The 20,766-nt window shown below is 46.9% G+C and overlaps 1 protein-coding gene across 3 annotated transcripts in view; it reads left to right on the top strand.

Annotated features, from left to right (window-relative positions):
- The window catches only part of Pcnx2 (pecanex 2), a 167,508-nt gene that overhangs the window by 111,776 nt on the left and 34,966 nt on the right, over positions 1 to 20,766 (top strand). For all 3 annotated transcript variants that reach the window (XR_013051388.1, XM_006982493.3, XM_076572346.1), the window contains exons 22-24: positions 1,496 to 1,604; positions 6,047 to 6,176; positions 18,421 to 18,479. Coding sequence is in view for 2 of the 3 variants with exons in the window: in XM_006982493.3 (XP_006982555.3) it covers positions 1,496 to 1,604; positions 6,047 to 6,176; positions 18,421 to 18,479 (298 nt within the window). In the remaining variant the exon portion in view is untranslated. The remainder of the gene's footprint in view (positions 1 to 1,495; positions 1,605 to 6,046; positions 6,177 to 18,420; positions 18,480 to 20,766) is intronic.

Genomic DNA, 20,766 nt, shown 5'->3' with positions numbered 1-20,766 from the left:
CAGTGGTTAGAGCTGATTGCTGCATGGGCCTGATGACCCCAAGTTCATACTCTGGAACCCATGTAAAAGCAAAGGAGAGAAGAGACTCCACAAAACTCCTCTCTGACCTCCACATATACAGCATGGCATGCATGCCCCCTCCATACATCATGTGTACACATGCATATACACATGAAAGTGATTTAGAATATTGTAAAATAATAGTAATAATAAAAAGATGGGACCTTCCACTGACAGGGCCTGCAGGCACGATGTCTCCTTGGCTATCAGGTGCTCCTTGTGCTGGCTGTGGCTGCTGCAGCCACTTCCCTAGCCAGCTTCAGCATTCTAACGTAGGCTTCAATAGGTGGACTATTTTCTCCAAGCACAAGCAGCCTCATAGATGAAATGAGGACACAAAAATCTGAGCGGCAAGCTGGGGAGAGGGCTCAGCTGATAAAGTGCTGCTTCTCACCCAAGGATGACAGTCTCACCCAAGGGTGACAGCCTCCATTTGATGCACAGACCCCACACCCAAAGCTGACTGTGGCTGTGCATGTCTGTAATCCCAGTGCTGGGGAGACAGAGACAGGAGGATTCCTGGGGCTCCCTCGTTAGCCAGGCCAGTTGAATTGGCAGACTCCAAGTCAGTGAGACACCTTGTCCCCAGAATCAATGAATAAAGCTTTTGACACCCAGACATGAGGTCCAGATTTTGAATCTCACCTGAACCCCACTTGCATACCCACTTGGACACATGTGCACACCACCACATATAGAAAGACAGATAGGTAGATAGACAGACAGACAGGGAGATAGATAGGTGATAGATAGATACATAGGCAGACAGATAGAGGAATAACACCTGAGGTTGACCTCTGGCTTCCCCATTCAGGTAGAGACACACACACAAACACACATACTACATACATACACATGTATAAGTAAATAAATAAATAAATAAATAAATAAATAAATAAATAAATAAATAAATAAATAAATAAATGAAGTAGACTATGCCAGAGAAAAGACACAAGAGTTTGACCTCTGTTCTTCCCATGCATGTACACACATGCTCAGGTGCATGTGTGTGCCCGTGGGCGCACGCACGCACGCATGCACGTATGCACGCACACACACGCACACGCACACACATACACACCCAAACCTGAGAAATATCAAGGACACTGGGTTTTACATAAATCTCCTGCCTAAAAGGTGCCCTGTGAAGGACAGCAGACTGAACTATGACTATCGCTCTAAGAAAGGCAGACACTGAGCCAGTATGCGGATCTGCTTAGATGAACTGGACAAGCCTCTCTGGTTGACTTATGGCCTCTGTGAAGCATCCATGTCAAACACTGTTTCACATTGCCTGCTGGACAGATGACGCTGTGAAGTGGAAGCAAGCAGTGATCTCGTGGCCTCTACCCCCAAAACAATGTCCTTTAAATGACGTTGATGTGGTGACCAGGGCCGGCGCTGTCTTTTCTAACCTTTCTCTCTTTGCTTTCAGCTTGGGGACCTGCTTCACAAACTGCAGTTTGTCCTGGCCTACGTGGCCCCTTGGCAGATGGCCTGGGGTTCTTCCTTTCACGTGTTTGCCCAGCTCTTCGCCATCCCTCGTATCCTTTCTGCTTGCCCGCACCTGCCAAGCGGAGGTTTGCATCTTACAGGCACGAGCTTTCCACTGACCTGGCAGTAACAGCATTGTAAAATCTGTCCGATTACATTTTAATGGGTGGAGGAGAGGCACTCTGGGTCCCCTCCAAGCCACTTAACCTTAAAAGACATTGTGTCATTCTGGACTCTGCCCACTCCTTGATGCATGCTCAGTGGTTATTTGTACTTTTTTTTTCACATTTTATTTATTTAGTGGGAGGCATGTGCCATAGTGTAAGTGTGAAGGTCAGAGAACAATTTGTAGACATTGACTCCCCTTCCGACATGTGGGTTCCAGGAACAGAGCTCAGATCATCCTGCTTGGGAACAAGTATCTCTACCCACCAAGCCATTTTGCTGAGCCAACTTTTATTTTTTCTGAGCCACCCATTTCCCAAATCCAGGTGGGCAGTGAGAGAGTTTGCCTTTTAAATGAAAATAACTGATTAAATAATTGGGTTGACTTATGCAAACTTGTACATATCTATTTACCCTTAAATGTTACAGATAGAGTTAATGACTTCAATATTTTATTTATTATATTGTGATATAGTTATTGTATCTACTTTATCAATATTAAGAAATTTAGAATTAGATACAAGTAGAATTACCCCTAAATACTTTTGGAGACTAAAAAAATTAATCATGGTCGCTAGGCAGATCTGGTTTCTGTACATTTTAAATATGTTTCCATAATGATAATTAGCTTTAAATTGATTTAATTCAGTTCAAAGCAAGTTGGAGATGCCATTTCTAATGATCACATTGACACAGATAACTAAGTTTTATGCCCAACTGTAGAGAGACATAGAAAAGTTGGTTAAAGAAAGCCATTCATGGTGACACACACCAGTAGTCCTAGCATTCAGGAGGAAGAAGCAGGAGGATTGCTTACAAGTTAGGTAGGTCAGATCTACATAGGTCCAGGCCAGTCAGGCTATAGAGCCATATTCTGTCTCAAAACTACAACCAAACCAACAAAGAATGCACCAGAACACACTTGAAGAGAGATTACTACAGTGTTTCTTGATATCAGCCTAAAAATCTATCCCTCAAGGTTTCCGGTGCCACTGATTTTAGACTTTCTATACCCATGTTTCTGATCACAAGGCTCAGAGCCACTGCTGTCAGAAGCCCAGGAGGAACCTGTAAGATGAAGAGATAGACTCCTGGGCTCAGCACAACTTCAAGGTCAGATTCAGGGGGTGGGTCCTGAGACAGTGTTCCAGTTTTGTTTCTGTTGCCATGGCAAACACTCTGACCAAAAGCAACTTAGGGAGGCAAGGGGTGATTTGGCTTACATTCTAAGTTACAGTGGAATTGTCACTGAGGGTAAGTCAAGGCAGAAACTCAAGCAGTTAATCCATCACACCGACAACTAAGAGCAGTGAGAAAGGAATGCATCCTTGCCTGCTTGTTCTCACATGCTCAGCTTTCTCCACACAGTCCAGCCCAGGAAATGGTGTCACCCATATCGGAGGCAGGTCTTCCCACCTCAATGCACAATCAAGACAGTCCCTGATCTGAACAATTCCTCCTTAAGGCTCTGTTCCCAGATGGTGCTAGGTAGTGTCAAGTTAACAGGTAAAACCAACCAGTACAGATGGACGCAGAAACTGTGGCTCTGTTGGTGTCCTCTGGTGACGGCAGCATGGACTAAACTCTAGCAATGCACTCTGGGTGCTGTTTGCTGCTGTGAATGAGGCTTTGGTTCCCATGAAAATTTCAGAAGGCTAATTGGAATTCCTCACAGGAAATTTCTTACGCAACCTGGTGATCAGAACAGAAACCTACTTGTGATAATCACTAAGCAGTCACATATTCTAGATTTTTAAAGTTTTAAAAATTCATTAAAACATTTTTTAAATCATTCACCACCTCTGGCTCTTACAATCTTTCTGCCCCTTCTACTACATAGACCCCCCTAGTCTTGAGAGGAGAGTGTAATAAAGACATCCCACTCAGGGCTGTACACTCCAAACTCTCAATCTGCATATTGACCAGTTGTATGTCTGCATGTTAATTACCATCTGCTGCAAGAAGAAGCTTCTCTGATGGGATTTGAGTTTGTACTGATCTACGGGTATAGCACTATATCATTAGGAGTACTTATATCACTGTGTTTATTTAACAGAATAATAGTAGTAGGTGTTCCCATAGGACCTATGGTCTGTTTAGTCTCATGTCCGTGGCCTCATTAATAGTATGAGATGTGAATTTAATCCCATGGAGTAAACTTTTAAATCCAGTTTTTAAAAGTTGTTGGTTAACCCCTAATACTTGTGCCGCTATTGTAACAATGAGCATATCCTGCAGAAGGATTATTATTGTAGCTTGCAGGGTTCATAGCAGGGTGAGTGAGACTGATGATTACTTTCGCAGAGCATGGTATATTCCTGTTCTTAGACCTATGTTGATATTTCTAAATCATTTCAAGGTATTTTGGCAGAATAAGCTAAGAGGATAAAAAATGTTTGTACCACCCTTCAACTGCTAGCCATTTTGTTTTCCTAAACAGAGCCCTTTAAACAAAGATAGGGTGAAAGACTGAGGTGACCTCTTATTTCTGATGTATGTCTAAGGTCTCTCATCTGGAATTTCAAGCATATTTCTTCAACGAAAATTATCAGTGACTTACAAATGCATAGGTGAGGAACCATGGTGACAGTTTAAAGTGGGAAGCTCAGATCCCCAGCATTTCCTGACTGGTGGAACTTCCCATCAGTATCTGTGCTTAGTAGGTAAGCATGGACCCAAGTCATTCCTCACAGCTCCCTGGCTTGGTTGCCTGTCTGTTGGGTTCACACCAGAACCTGTGTCGACTACTCAGTCAACCCCCAGAGAATCAAATAAGCCAGCATGCAGCATGGCTTAAAGCGGTGCTTCCGTTTGTGGACGCCTTCTCATGAGACATAGAGACATTAGGGCTGCTAGAACTCACATAACAAAGGCTGGATGTATTGATGGGCACTTATAATCTCGGTGATGGAGAGGCAGAGGCAGGCAGATTCCTGGAACTCACTAGTCAGTCAGCCTAGCAGCCCACTCCATGAGCTCTAGGTCAATAGGAGACCCTATCTCCAAAAACATAAAGTGGCAGCATCTCAGGAAAGACACTCAAGATTGAGCTCTGGCCTTCACATGAATATGCACCCAAGTACACACACACACACACACACACACACACACACACACACACACACACACACACACACACACACACGGCATGCACACATGAAATGGAGACACTAAAGATGCATATTGTATAGGATATTTGACAACCGGTTTTAGAATATTCCATCCATCTCTTCCCTGAAACTGGTCCTTTAATGATATCACTTAGTTCCTTCTGCTGAGACAAGGCCTTCCAACTGCCCCTGTGCTGCCACTGCCTCCAAATCTTCTTGTCTGCAGACCTCTTGATCCTTACTCAGCAATGAAGGTCAGGACTCTTAACATCCAGTGTCCACGTGAGATGAAGGATGGAGAAGCTGGGTATACATAATGGTCCAGAAAAAGGTGTCAGGCCCTAAGTCTCAGCCTGGATCCCAGCTAATTGCCAAACGTTAATGATCTCATCACCCACATTGAGAACAGACTCATTTGCTCTATTTTGGAACTGAATTAGCATTCCAGCCAGCAGGGCACTGGTGGATAAATTGCTTTCTCCGGTTCTAGCATGTTTTCTCCCTTGCCACCTCCACAGGCTTCTGAGCTTCCAGCCTCTGGGGAGAAAAGCACACCCTTTCAACATGTGTAGACACCGTGCCCAGCTTTCGTCTCCCCGTAATTAGACAGACCTCCCTACATTACCGCCACTAAATGTGCATTGTGGGAAGGCAACTTCTGCTTGCCACAGCCCTTTAAGCTTCTAACGATTTTCGTAAAGCGTTTAATTACTGGTGTTGAGGATTTCCCTTTAATAGTACTTCTAACCGTTGGTCATCTGCCTTGTAGACTTTCTGTTGGAAGGAACTGAAGGAGGCTTTGGTTGACCCCTGCTCTAGCAGCCACTCCAGGGTCTGTATTGGTGCTACTAGTCACTGTTCAGCTGAATACTTCATTCATTGTCCCATGGAGAGTCTCTTCATTCATTCCCTTCCTCTGCCCTACACCACTCCTCCTCTAGAGTTCTCCGCTTTTTATTTTTAGTGTGTGTGTGTGTGTGTGTGTGTGCATCTGCACATACACGTGGAAGCTAGAGGTCAGTGTTGGCGTCTTTATTGATAGTTTCCTTGTAGCCCAGGTTGGCCGTGAATTCTTGCTATAGCTGGGGATGACCTTTAACTTCTGTTCTACCTGCCTAGTGCCAAGATGACAGATGTGTGAGACCCTGGCCCATGGAAATGGTGTTTAAAACTCTGGTGATGACAGCATGTATTCTGCCTTAACCCCATCCTTCCAGACTCCGCCATGCTTTTCTTCCAGGCATTCGCCACCTCGATCTTCTCCACGCCCCTGAGCCCTTTCCTTGGGAGCGTCATATTCATCACATCCTATGTCAGACCAGTGAAGTTCTGGGAGAGAAGCTATAAGTAAGAACCTAACATCCCTGCTAAGTCACTATATTCCATGTGTCCCAGCACCTACTCCCTGCCCCTCTGGGATGTTTTGGATTGTTCATATCCACTGGACAATGGGGCTGATCCGGGTTCCCATGATCCCCCGGTTCACAGTATGAATTTATGATTTGCTGCTAGTGTGGTGAATCAGTGATCTGCTGCTGGTGCAGGGTGAATCAGAGTTCTACTGCTGGTATAGTGTGAATCAGTGATCTGCTGCTGGTGCAGGGTGAATCAGTGATCTGCTGCTGGTGCAGTGTGAATCAGTGATCTGCTGCTGGTGTAGTGTGAATCAGTGATCTGCTGCTGGTGTAGTGTGAATCAGAATTCTACTGCTGGTGCAGTGTAAATCAGTGATCTGCTGCTGGTGCAGGGTGAATCAGAGTTCTACTGCTGGTATAGTGTGAATCAGTGATCTGCTGCTGGTGCAGGGTGAATCAGTGATCTGCTGCTGGTGTAGTGTGAATCAGTGATCTGCTGCTGGTGCAGTGTGAATCAGTGATCTGCTGCTGGTGTAGTGTGAATCAGTGATCTGCTGCTGGTGTAGTGTGAATCAGAATTCTACTGCTGGTGCAGTGTGAATCAGTGATCTGCTGCTGGTGTAGTGTGAATCAGAGTTCTGCTGGTACAGTGTGAATTAGTGATCTGCTGATGGTACAGTGTGAATCAGAGTTTTCTGCTGGTGCAGTGTGAATCAGAGTTCTAGTGCTGGTACAGTGTGAATCAGTGATCTGCTATTGCTGCAGTATGGCTCAGTCACCTGCTGCTGGTGCAGGGTGAATTACGGAATGAATTAGGGTTCTCCAGCTATGAAGGGAAAGAGTTAAGTAGCCAAAATTCTTAGCTGTTAACCTAAAGGATGTGATGGGCAAGTCATGGCCCATGTTCTTTGATGTGCTGGGATTTCTTTGTCATGATCCTCCTGTGAACATTGGAAACTCAGCTACATGATGCATACACCAAATCCACTCACCACAGCTCTGTGTAGATGTGTGCATCACTGAATCTGTAGAACACATTTATTCACTTTTTCCTTGACTATTTGGACCAGCCACCAATTTCCCCAGGAAGTAGTAGTAGAATAGAGTATTTTGTTGTTGTTATTTTCTGGTAATGGTAATGGAACCCAGAGCCCACAACACACTGAGTCCACTCTATCACTCTTCACTATAATGGCAAAATCAATACAGGCACAATGGCTTACTGAGAGTCCTTTTTTCTTTTTTCTTTTTCTTTTTTTTTTTCTTTTTTTTTTTTTTTTTTTTGAGACTGGGTCTAATGTGTTCCTGGGCTGGTCTCAAAATCCTTATGTAGCTAAGGATGGCCTTGAACTTCTGATTATCCCAATCTCTCTCTGCCCTGCTGCTGCTGCGATTACAGGCTCGCACCCTCTTTAAATAGTGTGTAAAATCGGAGCCAGGACCTCATGCATACTAGGAAAATACTCTATTGACTGCCTAAACCCCTAGTCCCTGCTGTGGGATTTCAAAGACCTCTTAATAAATTGTCCAGGAGGGTCGAGGTCTGTCGGGAGAGGAGAGCCTTGAGCCAAGTCCCTTCCCTGGGCAGAGGCCTTGCTCCTCTGTGCTGGGCTTACACTCAGCAGAACTTTGGTACTTAATCTTGTGCCTTTTGTGGCTCAGAGGCTGGCCTGGAGGTAGGAGACCATGGCTTTCAGTTTCCGCTGTGAAGCAATTTATTGGAGCGTAAGCATGTGTCCTGGTGCAGGCAGTGGGGTATGCGGATCAAAGCACAGCCTTGCTTCTACATTGGCAGCCTCAGGCCTCTCCTCCCTGTCTGTAAGATGCAGGTGACAGTGAGACCTATCTCATCGACTCAAGCAAGGAGAAAACAAGTTAGTCTCTCAGCACACATTAAGCACCATGTGAATCCAAGCTAGTGTGATCCTCAGGCAGGCTAGGATGGCCGCTCTGCAGAGGGGTCCCATTCCCACTCAGGGCTGAGATGAAAGGTGCTTACCAGACCAAGCACACACTTCCCAGAAGTTTAGGTTCAGGTGGAGCTGAGGAAAACTTAGCCTTTCTTCCTTCCTTCCTTCATTCCTTCCTTCCTTCTTTCCTTCCTTCCTTCCTTCCTTCCTTCCTTCCTTCCTTCCTTCCTTCCTTCCTTCCTTCTTTTCTCCTCTGTTCATTTTTGAGATAGTGTCTTAGCCCACTCTGGGTTCTAACATGATCCTCCTGCCCCAGGCTCCCCAAGTATTAGGACTGCATGTGCAGGCCACCAAGCCTTGATTCTTCTCTGAAGTACAAAGCAGGCAGCTTTGGGAAGGGTAGTACGTTTGTTCATTTATGTCCCTTTAAGGGGATTCAGGGAGGGACTTACTCACTCCAGCCTACAGTTCCATTACTCTCTAATTTCAGTGAATCTATCCACAAGGTTCTTGGACAAATAATGACACTTTTCCTGCTTGGTTGTCATTATTACTGAGGCGCAAGTCATGAAGCTGTGTGATGAGGTGTCCCATTGCTGTGACAGCTTTGCTGGACTTGGGTGAGCCAGCCCCAGATCCATCACTGGTAATAACAGGTTCAGGGGAAGTGGGACCAGAATGGCAGCAGAGGCAGTGACTGAAGTCCTCAGCTTTCGTGTTCACTGATCCACTTCTTATGTCTAAGGGAGTCATTTCAGCCTTGGCAGCCACTCTGTGCAGTCCTGTTTTCTTCACCCCATAGAGCAGACCAGGAAGACCCTGGCAAAATACATGGCTTCCATGAGGTCCTAGAACAAGTGATCAGGCAAGAATATTTGCCCAAATCTGCCCTTCTTCTGGTCCCTGAACACTTGCCGTTGTGTTCTAAAGCCTCTCACCCTCCTCTCTCTCTCTCTCTCTCTCTCTCTCTCTCTCTCTCTCTCTCTCTCTCTCTCTCTCTCTCTCTCACACACACACACACACACACACACACAGAATATACCTAGAACATACAACCACAACCACATATATATGAACCATGCACACACAAATGTAGTATAGACTCAGAGGACACACACATATAGAATATACACATACTCTGAGCACACACATAAACACATGCATACAGAGAGAACAGAGAGAACACACAGAGCACACAGAGAGAACATATGCATACATGCATACACATACAGAGAGAACACACAGAAACACACACATACATAGAATCTACACATGCACTTAAAACATAGAGAGCATGTGAGCACACCACACACACACACAGACACACACACACACACACACACACACACACACACACACACACACACACGTTTGCACATGCACACACTCATCACCCAGCAATTTCCAGTTAAAGTATTCGTCCCAGGCAGCCTTGGTCACAGGAGGCGTATCTGGAAGGAGAGGCCACGAGCCTGCCCTGTCTGATTGCCTCCCTTCAGGGGAATCTGAAGCCATCCTGCAGACTCCTACAGCAGCAGGAGAGCTCCGGGCAGACGTTGCCTCTGAGCTTCTTGAGATCCTCAGATAGGCTGGTGCTGGGTGACTTGCCCCAGATCCTCCTGACAGTACCTATGCTGAGCTGTCAACCCCGTGATTCCTGTAATAGCGTGAAAACATAGAGCCTGTCTTCAGCTTACTGGAGAGCACAGTGAGAGACCACAGGGCAAGGTCCCAATGAGTCATCAGCTTGCAACTTCATTTTTCCCGTTCCCAAAAGGAATGCCCAAATCTTCCTTGTGTCCCCTACCTAGGTTCTCAGCAGCTCCACTATCAAGAAGAGAGGAACACAAGCAGGGATGTGGTCCTGAAGACCCTCAGAAACACTGAATGACTATCTGAGGGCTTTGAAAAGGGATCACACTAAGAAATCCTGATGTAGTTTTCCTTAAATGGGTGATTGGAAGAGATTCCTGTTCCCACCCATTCCTTCCTGCTCCAGAGTGCCAAATAACTGCACACATCTGTGAATGGGGAAGGGATGCAAAGCTCCTTCATCCTCCTGGGAAGGTACCCAGAGTTCTGTGGAATGTGTGGATTTATGGGGCTTGAGTAATACGAAAATCCATACACGCTGCTTTGAGGGTTTCAGTTTGTGTCTCCATCCTCAACATCCATTTGTTCAAATCCTGCCCTCTCACTTCATACTATGGCAGGAGGAGGCAGGACCTTTGGCAGGTCATTAGGTAAACCCTTGTGAATAGATCTGTGTCTTCTTTAACGAGACAGGAGAGCTCTCTGGGTCCCTTTCTACAGTGTGAGGACACAGTGGGAACTTGGCCATCTGTGGTCCAGAAGAGGCCTCTCCCAGAACCCGTTCACACTGGTACCTTGGCCTCAGACCTGCAGACTCTAGTGCCGTGAACAGTAAGTTCCTGGTCTTTGTGAGCAGTTGAGTCAGGAGGCATCGTGAGAGCAGGGTGAACTAGTTAAGACAGGATGCAAGGGCTGCCTGGCAGCAGAGACTCTTTAAAGACCAATATGGCTGAGCTTCCACAGGAGCATAAGGCGAGACTTAACAGACACCAGGCAAGACTGGACCAAGCCTGAACAGATGTGTTAACATGGAGTGAGGGTCAAAGGGAACTCAACAAACCTCAGCTTAATGTCATGACATGTGGGACAAACCTACAGGGTGGGTGCATGTTTTGGTCACACTGCTAAGCTGGCATCAGGCCACAGCCAGGTAAGAGGCAGGTGGTGAGAATGGACAGCAGGGCCAGTGCAGTGTGAAGAAGGATGTGAGATCTGGAGTCCAGAGGTCCCAGTCGGAGGGTACATCAGAACTGTGGGATATAGGGTCCTTGATGGAAGGGGGTGTGATGGTTACACTTCATAGTCAACTTGACGAGATTTAGAATCACCATGGAAACACACCTCTGGGTGTGTCTGCGACGGAGCTTGTAGAGTGGGTTAGCAGAAGTGGGAAGATCCACTCTAAGCATGGGCAGCGTCATCTGATGAGCTGGAGTCTTGGACTGAATAGAAAGTGGAGATGTGCTGAGCACCATCATCCATCTCTCTCTGCTTCCTCACTGGGATGTGGTGTGACCAGCGGCCTCACGCTCCTGCCGCCATGCCTTCCCCACCATGATGGGCCACACCCTCAAACTGTGAGTTGAAATAAGCCCCTCCTTCCAGAAGTTGCTTTGGTCGGGTATTTTGACTCAGCACTGAACAAAGGTAACCAGCACGTGGGAGCCTCCCTCTCCCACTGATTTGACTGAATGGGGTGCAAACCCAACGCTGGCGGCAGCCCTCTGCTACCACAAGACTAGAACCAGCTGAAATGAAATGCCCACCACAGCCTCAGGTATCTGAACAGTCACGAAACACGCAAGACTCATGAGGCCTCTGCCAAGGTGCTACAAGGAATAATTGCTGAGGAGAGGAGACTCTTCGGTGGAGCTGCCTACACATTGGATCCAGGGATGCAGCTTTCATAGGTCATTACTCATATTAGGGTGATGATGGCAACTGCCTTTGAGTCACCCACACCCCTATAATCCCCCACTCATGATCTTGTAAATAATTCCAGTTTGACCCAAACTAGAATTGAGGGAAATTGTTTCTTTGCTCTGGTGAAATGTTTGTTCGTCTCTTTCCAGGCCCTGGATTCTTTTTGCCTGGAATCCCAGGTCTGTGTCTGAGTGAGCAAAGTGATGATGAGCGTGGCCTATCCCTGCCATTGTGTGGCCCATGAGCAAGCTCTCACACAGACCCCAGGGGCCAGGATTGACACTAGAGCCTTGACAATGAGCAATTGTGTAGATACATTTTAGAAGAAAGCAGTCTTTGAGGAGAGATAGTGCATTGGGTTTCTCCTGTGGCTGCTTGGGGCTTACTAGCCTTCATACTAAGGTGTGTGGTTTTCTTGGAGTCCAGTTCCATCTTGCTGAGTGGCAAAAGTGCTTGAAAAGTGCAGAGTCGTGAAGCAGGCCATGCGTGGGGCTGTGCACAGAGCCAAATGTGCCCACCTGCTCTCCAGCTGTCTGGAGCTGCTGACTCTTCAAGGGCACCAGGTTACTGGGCTCAGGAGGGACTCAAGGCGGTGGATGGCTGAAAGAGGCTCCTGAGGGCAGCTGCAGGGGAGCTCTGTTCTGAGGTAAGGCAAGCAGGCAGAGTGGAGGACACAGCTTTTCTAGTGCTACAGCCTTGGAGAGGAGGCTGGTCGATGCCTCACAAAGAAAGGCAGGGGGATAAAACAGGCGGGAGAGGGAGAGGGAGAGAGGGAGGGGGAGAGGGAGAGGTTACATGTGTGTGGGTATGTACATGTATGTAGAGGTCCAAGGACAAACTCAGGATTTGTTCTCCAGAAGACAGCCATCTTGTTTTTTTTTCAACAGGGCTCTCCTTGGCCTGGAACTCACCAAGCAGGGCTAGCCTGGCTGGCCAGCAAACCCCAGAGCTGCCCTTGTCTCTGCCTGTCTGGATTACAAGCAGGCATCATCAGGCCTGGCCTTTTGAAATGTAGATTCTGGGGAATGAACTCAGGTCCTTGTGTTTTCAAGGCAAGCCCTTCACCACCTGAGCTCAGCCCCAGCCCTGAGCTTTTAAAGCTACACTTACCTCTTGTGTGATTTAAATATACCCAGGACAAGAGGCTTATGGGACATGTCCGGGGTACCTGGTCAATAAGGACTCCCCAAGGCCTGGAACTCTTAGCAATGCTGACCAGAGTGCCCCCCCCACCGGGGGAGGGGGAGGGGCCAAGACTCAAGTGGCACTAAAGGCCACACTGCAGGACACCCTCATTCTTTCTGCAGAAACAGAGTGGGCTGTGGAAAGGACAAGTGGGGCGCTGGGGTGACTTGGGCTTGAGGCTTTGTATTGTAGCTCATGCCACAGAAGGCGCTGTCTGCCCTTGGTACCCAGGGGGACACTTAGTTATGTGGGTACAAGAAAACACTTGGTTTTTTTTTGTTTTGTTTTGTTGTTTTTTTTGTTTTTTTTTGTTTTTTTTTTGGTTTTTGTTTGTGGGTTTGTTTTTTTTTTTTTTTGTTTTGTTTTTTTTTTTTTTTTTTTTTTTTTTTGTCTTATCCCTTTGGAAAACTTCTGTCAACATCTCCCCTCCTCGGAGGCCCTGATGATAAAGAGAGACTTACTGCCAGGGCCTTCTCTGTGATCTCGATGAAGCTCACAGAGCCTCCTTCACGACTTTTGATGATTCAGTTCATATATTTTGAACTGAGTGTCTGTGTGTGCGTATCTATGTGTGGGTATATGCATGTGAGTGCAGGCGCCTGCTGAGGCCAGGAGAAGGCCTGGGGCCCCCCTAGAATGTGGAGTTACAGGCACGGTGAACCACCTGATAAGGGTGCCGGAAATGGAACCTGGGATTTCTGCAAGAGTAGTGTGTGCACTTAACTTCTGAGCCATCTCTCCGTCCTCCCTTCACGGTTTTTAAGTGAAAGATGAGCAGTAACAGAATCATCACAAACGCGAGAGTTGGGGGGTATTGTCCCAGGGCACAAAGACCCTGGGTGGAGCACATCCCTTTGCGTGGCTGAGTGCTGCAGCCGAAGGTGTTTCAGACTTTTGTATCAATCATCAGAGCACATTTTGCCGCAGCCAGGGAGGTCTTTGTGAGAAAACTGTGTATACTCTGAGGTTTGGAGGGAAAGGAAGTTCTTTGCAGATCTTAAGGATAATTCTTTTGGGGCCTAGGAGATAGGGAGATATCTCAGTGGGTAAAGATGCTTGCTACCAGGCCTGATGACCTGAGTGTAATCCCCAGGACCCACATGGAGGAATGAGAGAGCTGACTCCTGGGAACTGTCCTCCACCTACATACAAACTAACTGAATAAATGTAATAAAAAAAAATCAGTGAAATTATTTGGGTAGAAAACTTTAGAATGTCAGGAAACCTCCTTTGAGGAGCAGTTCCTATGCTATAAGACAGGCTTCCAGGTTGCAGTCTTCAAGAACTGCTCCCCAGCCCTGCCCCACCCCCATCCCGGTCAAGGAGCCACTGGAGGGGGCAAGCCAAGAGGATGGGGGGAGATGCACCACAGCTGGGAAGAAGGGCTGTGCCAGCTGTGTGACCCTGGAGCTGAGAGTCAACACAGCCTGTTTTAGTATCTGAAACATCCAACTTGGCTGGCGGTGGTGGTGCACACCTTTAAGCCAGCACTCAGGAGGCAGAGGCAGGTGGATCTCTGTGAACTTGAGGCCATCCTGGTCTATAAAGCGAGTTCTAGGACAGGACAGCCAAGGCTGTTACACAGAGAAACCCTGCCTTGGGGGGAAAAAAAAAAAGAAAAAAGAAACATCAAATTTGAGGCAAATTTCCTTCTAATATTGTCAAAACTTAAAAAAAAAGTCTAGATCTTTTTCTGTGCAACTGAGTTGTGGAATATTGTTTTTTTTTTAGATAGTTATTATATATCACAACTATTTGTCCTCTGTGTATATATGGGTTTATGGAATATTTTAAGATTGCAGAAATCTTACTGAAAATTAAATACCAATAAAAGTGGGGGGGGGGACAAAAAACCCTTTCCCAGATCCACCTGTGCAGGGACATCCCCGCCTCTTCTCTCCCAGCACAGCTCACGTCCCCAGGGCAAACTGGCCTGTCCCACACTGGCATAAGTGCTCACCTTTAAGACCATAGTGACATGTGTGCATCTCCTTGGATTTCATTCCAGAGGTTCTCTGATGTCCTTATTTGCTCTTTCACACAACAGAAAACCAGAGATAAGACAGATGAGGTGACTCTCTTTTCTGTACCCCGTAAAAGTTTAGTAAACAAAAATTCCAAAGCAAGCTTGCAGAAGGAAGTTTTTTTAAAAAATACCCTGGAGATAAGTGAAGTGGAACAGAAAAACAATAGAATAATTGAAATCCAAAGGTGGACTTGGAGATCAGCAACACTGTGGTTTTGCCAGGGCTAGAAGATCCATCCATTTCTAACCAGGATAAAGGCTGGCTGTCTTACTCCAGTCAGGAGCATTGGCAGCTTAACGTATGGGGAAGTGTCTCCCATGAACAGCCACTGTGTTCTGGCAAAGAGACTATGAATTAGTGTCAGCAAAGAAAATGACTGTAAAACTACTTAAGTTGCACATTTGAACCCATGTGACAGAGCAGGTGATTGGCTTTGGAGGTATATGGGGTGGGACAGGACTGTCGGGAGGAAGCCATGCAGAGAACCTCGAAGCAGGTCAGCTTCTCTGGAGAGACCTCTTAGAGGCCTGCTAAAGCCCTTACCTAGACCTCCAGGCTGGCACTGTTCACAGGACACAGGGACTCTGTAAGGCAAGTTTTGGAAAACTCTCGCCCACGGGTGCATACCCAACTGACTTGCCTGCATCCCAGAGATAGGGACGGGTGAGATGGAAGAAACAGATCGGATGTTGTGTGATGGGACAGTTAAGGCAGAAATCCAATTACAGAAATAATTAGCACCTTTGAGTTGTGAGCACCAAGTTTCCAGGCGGACCTCACTGGAGGAGAGCTCAGGTTGCCCAGAGCACTGGAAGCTTGTCTCCTGAGAAATGGAGAGTGGCCTAGGCCGGGGGTACCGGGTGGCCGGGCTGAGCTATTGCTTGTGAGGACTTAGTAAGCTTTCTGCATTCCAAAGAGGCTGTCACCTTCTGGAAAGATAACACTGCCGTGGACAGAGCTTTAGAAAGTGTCTCAATTCCCTAAGGAGTTGGATAATTGACTTTCTTTTGGCTCGGTCCCACTTTAAAAATTGTTTCTTCTGCAGCTGGAAATTCCATTTGTCCGAGGTCTTAAGGTGAAATTAAAATTCCGTTTAGGGACCGAGCATGCAGACGTGGGATTTCAACCTTCATTACGAAGGGTTGTGTTGTTTGCTTGGTTTTCTGTTGCCCTGGGCTCTGCTGTTTTGAGAGATGCTGTGAGGCTGTTAGGGAGGGAAACTGAAGCAGGATGGTGCAGTGTGCTGGGATTCAGGGCCTTTGGAGTTGCATCCAAAGATCCCTTCTCTGCAGTCCTTCCAGAATCTTCACCCAGTTCACACCGGACCTGACCTAGATGGTTGGCACACGTCTGAGGCAGACAAGGAAGCAAATGGCGCTTTTTGATTTTTTCCCCTGAAGACAAGCCATTTCATTGATTCAAAATATAATCCCATCCTGGGACTCTTGTTATCAGTTCCAATCCCCGGGAGGCAGGTTCAGCCGGGAGGTCTGCGTTCCAGTGACTTTCCTTGACATTCCTGACAAAGGCTCATTGTTGGTTAAATCATAGTGAGCATGTCAATGACTGTTAAAATTGAAGTCCAGTGTGAAGCATCAGGGGCAGCTGGACAGGGGTTGGATGATGGCTTCGCCAGTAAAGCACTCGCCCTGAGGCATAAGGATCTGAGTTCGGGTCTCCAGAACACATACAAAATACCAGCAATGTGAGCCTGGCATCCCAACAGCAAGGATGGGAAGCACAGACAGGCAGACCCTTGAAAGCTAGTGGGCCAGATAGCCTGGCTGATGTGGTGAAGTTGCAGGCCAATGAGAGACCCCGGCTTAACAAAAGGAGAGAGGCATCTGAGGACCAACAACCTAGATTATCTCCTGCACCTGCAGACACACACACACACACACACACACACACACACATGCATACACACACATGCACACACACACATGCATACACATACATGCACACACATATACACACACACATGCACATATACACATACAGACATGCATACACACATACACACAGAGACACACACACATGCACACATATACACACACATGCACATATACACATACACACACAAACACACACACATGCACACACACACACACACACACACACACACACACACACACACACTCACACACAGCTGCTTCTCTTCCTGGAAGGTATAATAGTAAGAAATCCTCCAGAAGTGTCGGCGGGACCCTGTGTATAAACCTGTGTTCATGCTGTCTTGACAAAAAGCCTTTCTTAATGGTTGGTGGAGCGGACCTAACAATGTGAAATAGCCACATTTATCACAGACAAGCCTCATCAGTTTCTTCTTACTGACGACCTCTACCATTAAAGGCTGACGAGACTGGTACTCTGTGTCTGAAATGCAAAGATGGATGATCAGACACAGGCTCTCCAAGCAGAGCACACTCTGACATTCAGGGGTCTTGAGGCATGTGGCCTGAAAGACAGGTATTGTCTCAGAGATATTGATAGGCTGAGCATCTGTGCCTGTGGTTCTCAACCTGTGGGTCGTGACTCTTTTGGAGGTTGCATATCAGATATTTGTATTATGATTCATAACAATAGCAGATTTGCAGTTATGAAGTGGCATTGAAAATTATTTTATGGTTGGGGTCACCACAGCATGAGGAACTGTATTTAAGGGTCTCAGCATTAGGGAGGTTGAGAACCACTGCTCCATGCAGAAATTACTTGGAGAGATTTGCTGATTGGTCACAGAGTGAAGCCCAGACTGAATCCTTTCTCCACTGTTGACTCTCAGAAATAAGGCTGGCCACCACCAATGCCTTTTAAGGGCCCTGAACCAAGAGGCACTGTCAGGGTGGACCCTGTTCTAGTGACCCCTTGCTTCCGGGGCTGCAGAAAATCTGTTCTTTCCTAAGTTTGTAAGAGTTGTTCTCACAGCTCAACCAAAGAAAAGCCTGTAAGCATGCCCCTAACTTGTAGAAGCTTGTGGGGGAGATGGTGACTACCCACAGCCATTTTCTGGAACCAGTTGGAAGCACAGGTACTTGGTGTAGACACTGAAATGAGCTGGTGGGATTCTTAGTGGGCGCCTGCTGCCAAGTCTGATGACTTGAGTTTGATCCCCAGGATGCACACAGTGGAAGGAGACACTAACTCCTGCAAGATGTCCTCTGACCTCCACATGAATGCTATGGCATGCACGTGGAGAGAGAGAGAGAGAGAGAGAGAGAGAGAGAGAGAGAGAGAGAGAGAGAGAGAGAGAGAGAGAGAGAGAGAGAGAGAGAGAGACTGAGGATAATGGATGTTTTAATTCTGAAAGGGAACAGCATTTCTCTGGAAGTCCAAATACTTGCTTTAAATGTATGCTCAAAATGTTCAAAATGGCTTAAGAGACAAGCACATTCTCCCAAGGCAAAGGACAACCTTTCTCTCCCCTTCGCAGTGTGAATGTGTGGATGTGACTGACTCCCCTCTCTCTGCAGGGTTGGCCAGTGGTGTCCCTTCTCCCTGTAAGCATCCTGCATGCCGTGTCTCACACTTGTTCAGTACACCAGCTCCCTAATGGGCAGTGATCTAACCATGACCATTACTTTTCTGTGGCCCCTTCTAGTACAAGGCGTGTGGATAATTCCAACACAAGATTGGCTGTGCAAATGGAAAGGGACCCAGGTAAGTGCTTTTCCTGGCCTCCTTAAACCTTGTGTTTCTTTGCCAAAGGAAGGCATTCAGGACATTCTTTGGGCTCGTGGCAGAGTCAAGGCATGGCTTGGTAAACACACTGACTACAGGGCGTAACTGAGCAAGTAGGCCCATCAGACCCCCGTTGGTTTGCTTTGGAAATAGCCTTCCATTATTTGGAATTGGTTAGTGACTGGATTCAGTCACCCCGTGAAGACATTTTAAATTGTTTGCTTATGGTAGACATCAAGCAGACTGGTCCCTTAGGAAAACATCCTTTGAGCTGGAAATGGCAGCACATGCCTGTAACCTCTGCATTCAGGAAACAGGTGCAGAAGGAAAACTCCAGCCCAGCCCAGGTGACATAGTGGGGTTCTGTCTTTTAAAAACCATGGCCCTGTGTTGGCCTTTATATTAACGGACCATTGTAGGACTGAGCGCCCAGAGCTCATCAGAAACTTTGGTCAGCATCAAGCTGTGGAGTCACTTGCTGGGACATCCTTCAGCTTTTCCCTTCTATAGTTGATCTCATTTTTAACTGTGTGTCTTTTTCTTCCTCTTCTCAGAATGTCAATTTAAAGTGTAATTTTAGTTTAGGTGGACATTTGTTTAGGCTTCACTCACCTTGTCTCTAGGGAGAATAGTGTCCTGTGTCCATGCTGGTTATCTATGGCAATGCTCTGACACCTCCATGTAACTTGAAAATGCATGTGGTGCCTCTAATCCACTTCCCACCCGTGTTTTGTAATATAATCCACCCCAGAATATCACTTGCTCCCTCGATCTGTGATCACACAGCTGACCTGAAGCTGCAATCGGCCACCACCACCCAGTATCACCCAGCATCAGACTGCAAGACACCAGCCCCCCGAAAAGATCAAACACAAAATCTGGAAAGCAACTACCAAATGCATCCTGCTTGGCCATTGCTGTAAAGTCAAGCATCCTCAGATGAAGCCATCTTTATTGGGACCATCTACACTGGGACTGAATAAACACAATTAGCATAAAACCAGAGTTGAAAGTGTGGAAGCACTTGGAGAGCCAGGCTTGTTATTTGTGGAACTTTACGTCAGTGTATAGAAAAGGAGGGGAGATGGGATTGTCTCGGCATGCAGCTGTGGGACTCGGTGACATAGCAGGTCATTGCATTAGGCACATGGGCAGTCTCAACTATAAATGTCTCATTTTCCCTAATTAGGCAGATGTGTGGTCAGTGTGTACTAAGATGTTCTGAGCCAAATTTCTACTTTTAGTTATTGTATTAAAGTGTAGAACAGTGCACACAGTAAGAAAGGGCTAATTCTCTCCTCCAGGCCTCTTCTTTAAAAGTTCAGGGAACTGCAGGTAATCTTTAGTTAATGTCCCGGATGCCTGCTGATTCATCATAAACTGTGAATGTAAGAGCAGGACAGCAGGCTCGAACATGGAAGAGCATGTGCTGACACCTTATCAGCAGTTTCCTCTGACCGTCATAGCAGCTTACCAGTGTCTCAGCTTATCATTTTAGCTTCCAACCAGCCTCAGCACCCTGTCAGGTACTCAGTATCTGATAGTTGTTCCCATGGGTCTCTTAGCAACAGCATGGTCCTCTTCCCCCTATAAGCATTCTGGGATGTCTCCAGGCTGAGGCCAGCCTCACGCTCTGTGTCCCATGGGTGCAGAATGGAGGCACTCAGGTCAGACTGCAGTCTTTACCGCTGACCTCACAGAACTGTCTCCTCTCTGGCAGACAACACACAAGGAGCCTTGAATTTCACTTCCAGGTCTTTCCTCCAGGGAGACTCTATGTCTGCCTGGCTTTTCAGAGGTTTCCTGCTCCTGAAATCAAGGTCCTGAAGTATCTCTTTGGCCTTTCCATTCATTTTTTGATCTACCAAAGCATATACCAGAATGATTTCCCAGCTTGCCTAGTCTTTTCTTGAAAAGCTCGTAGCCCTCATCTTGAGACACCCCAGAGAGGGAGAGCTGCCATCAGAGCTGGGCAAGGAGGACACGGAAATGTACCACAGGCCTCCACACACAGCCCTGGCCTCCCACTGGGAAGTGGGACATCCTGATTCAAGCTCCTTCCAACATCCTTCCTTTTCCCTGGCTCTCACCATCCATCCAACTGAGTGTCGAATCTTAATCATGGGGCAGCCCCTGACAGAATCAAGCCTTGGTCAAGGTGTAGAACCAACACTCTCAGTCCCTGCTGGGGGACACAAAATGGACAGCCACCATGGGAATGGTGTTTCCCGAGAACAATGAGAAGTTGGTTTGGTTTTGTAGTGGT

This window comes from Peromyscus maniculatus, chromosome 5 (assembly GCF_049852395.1).
Source record: "Peromyscus maniculatus bairdii isolate BWxNUB_F1_BW_parent chromosome 5, HU_Pman_BW_mat_3.1, whole genome shotgun sequence".
NCBI classification, from domain to species: domain Eukaryota; kingdom Metazoa; phylum Chordata; class Mammalia; order Rodentia; family Cricetidae; genus Peromyscus; species Peromyscus maniculatus.
This window is presented reverse-complemented; position numbering and strand designations above follow the sequence as displayed.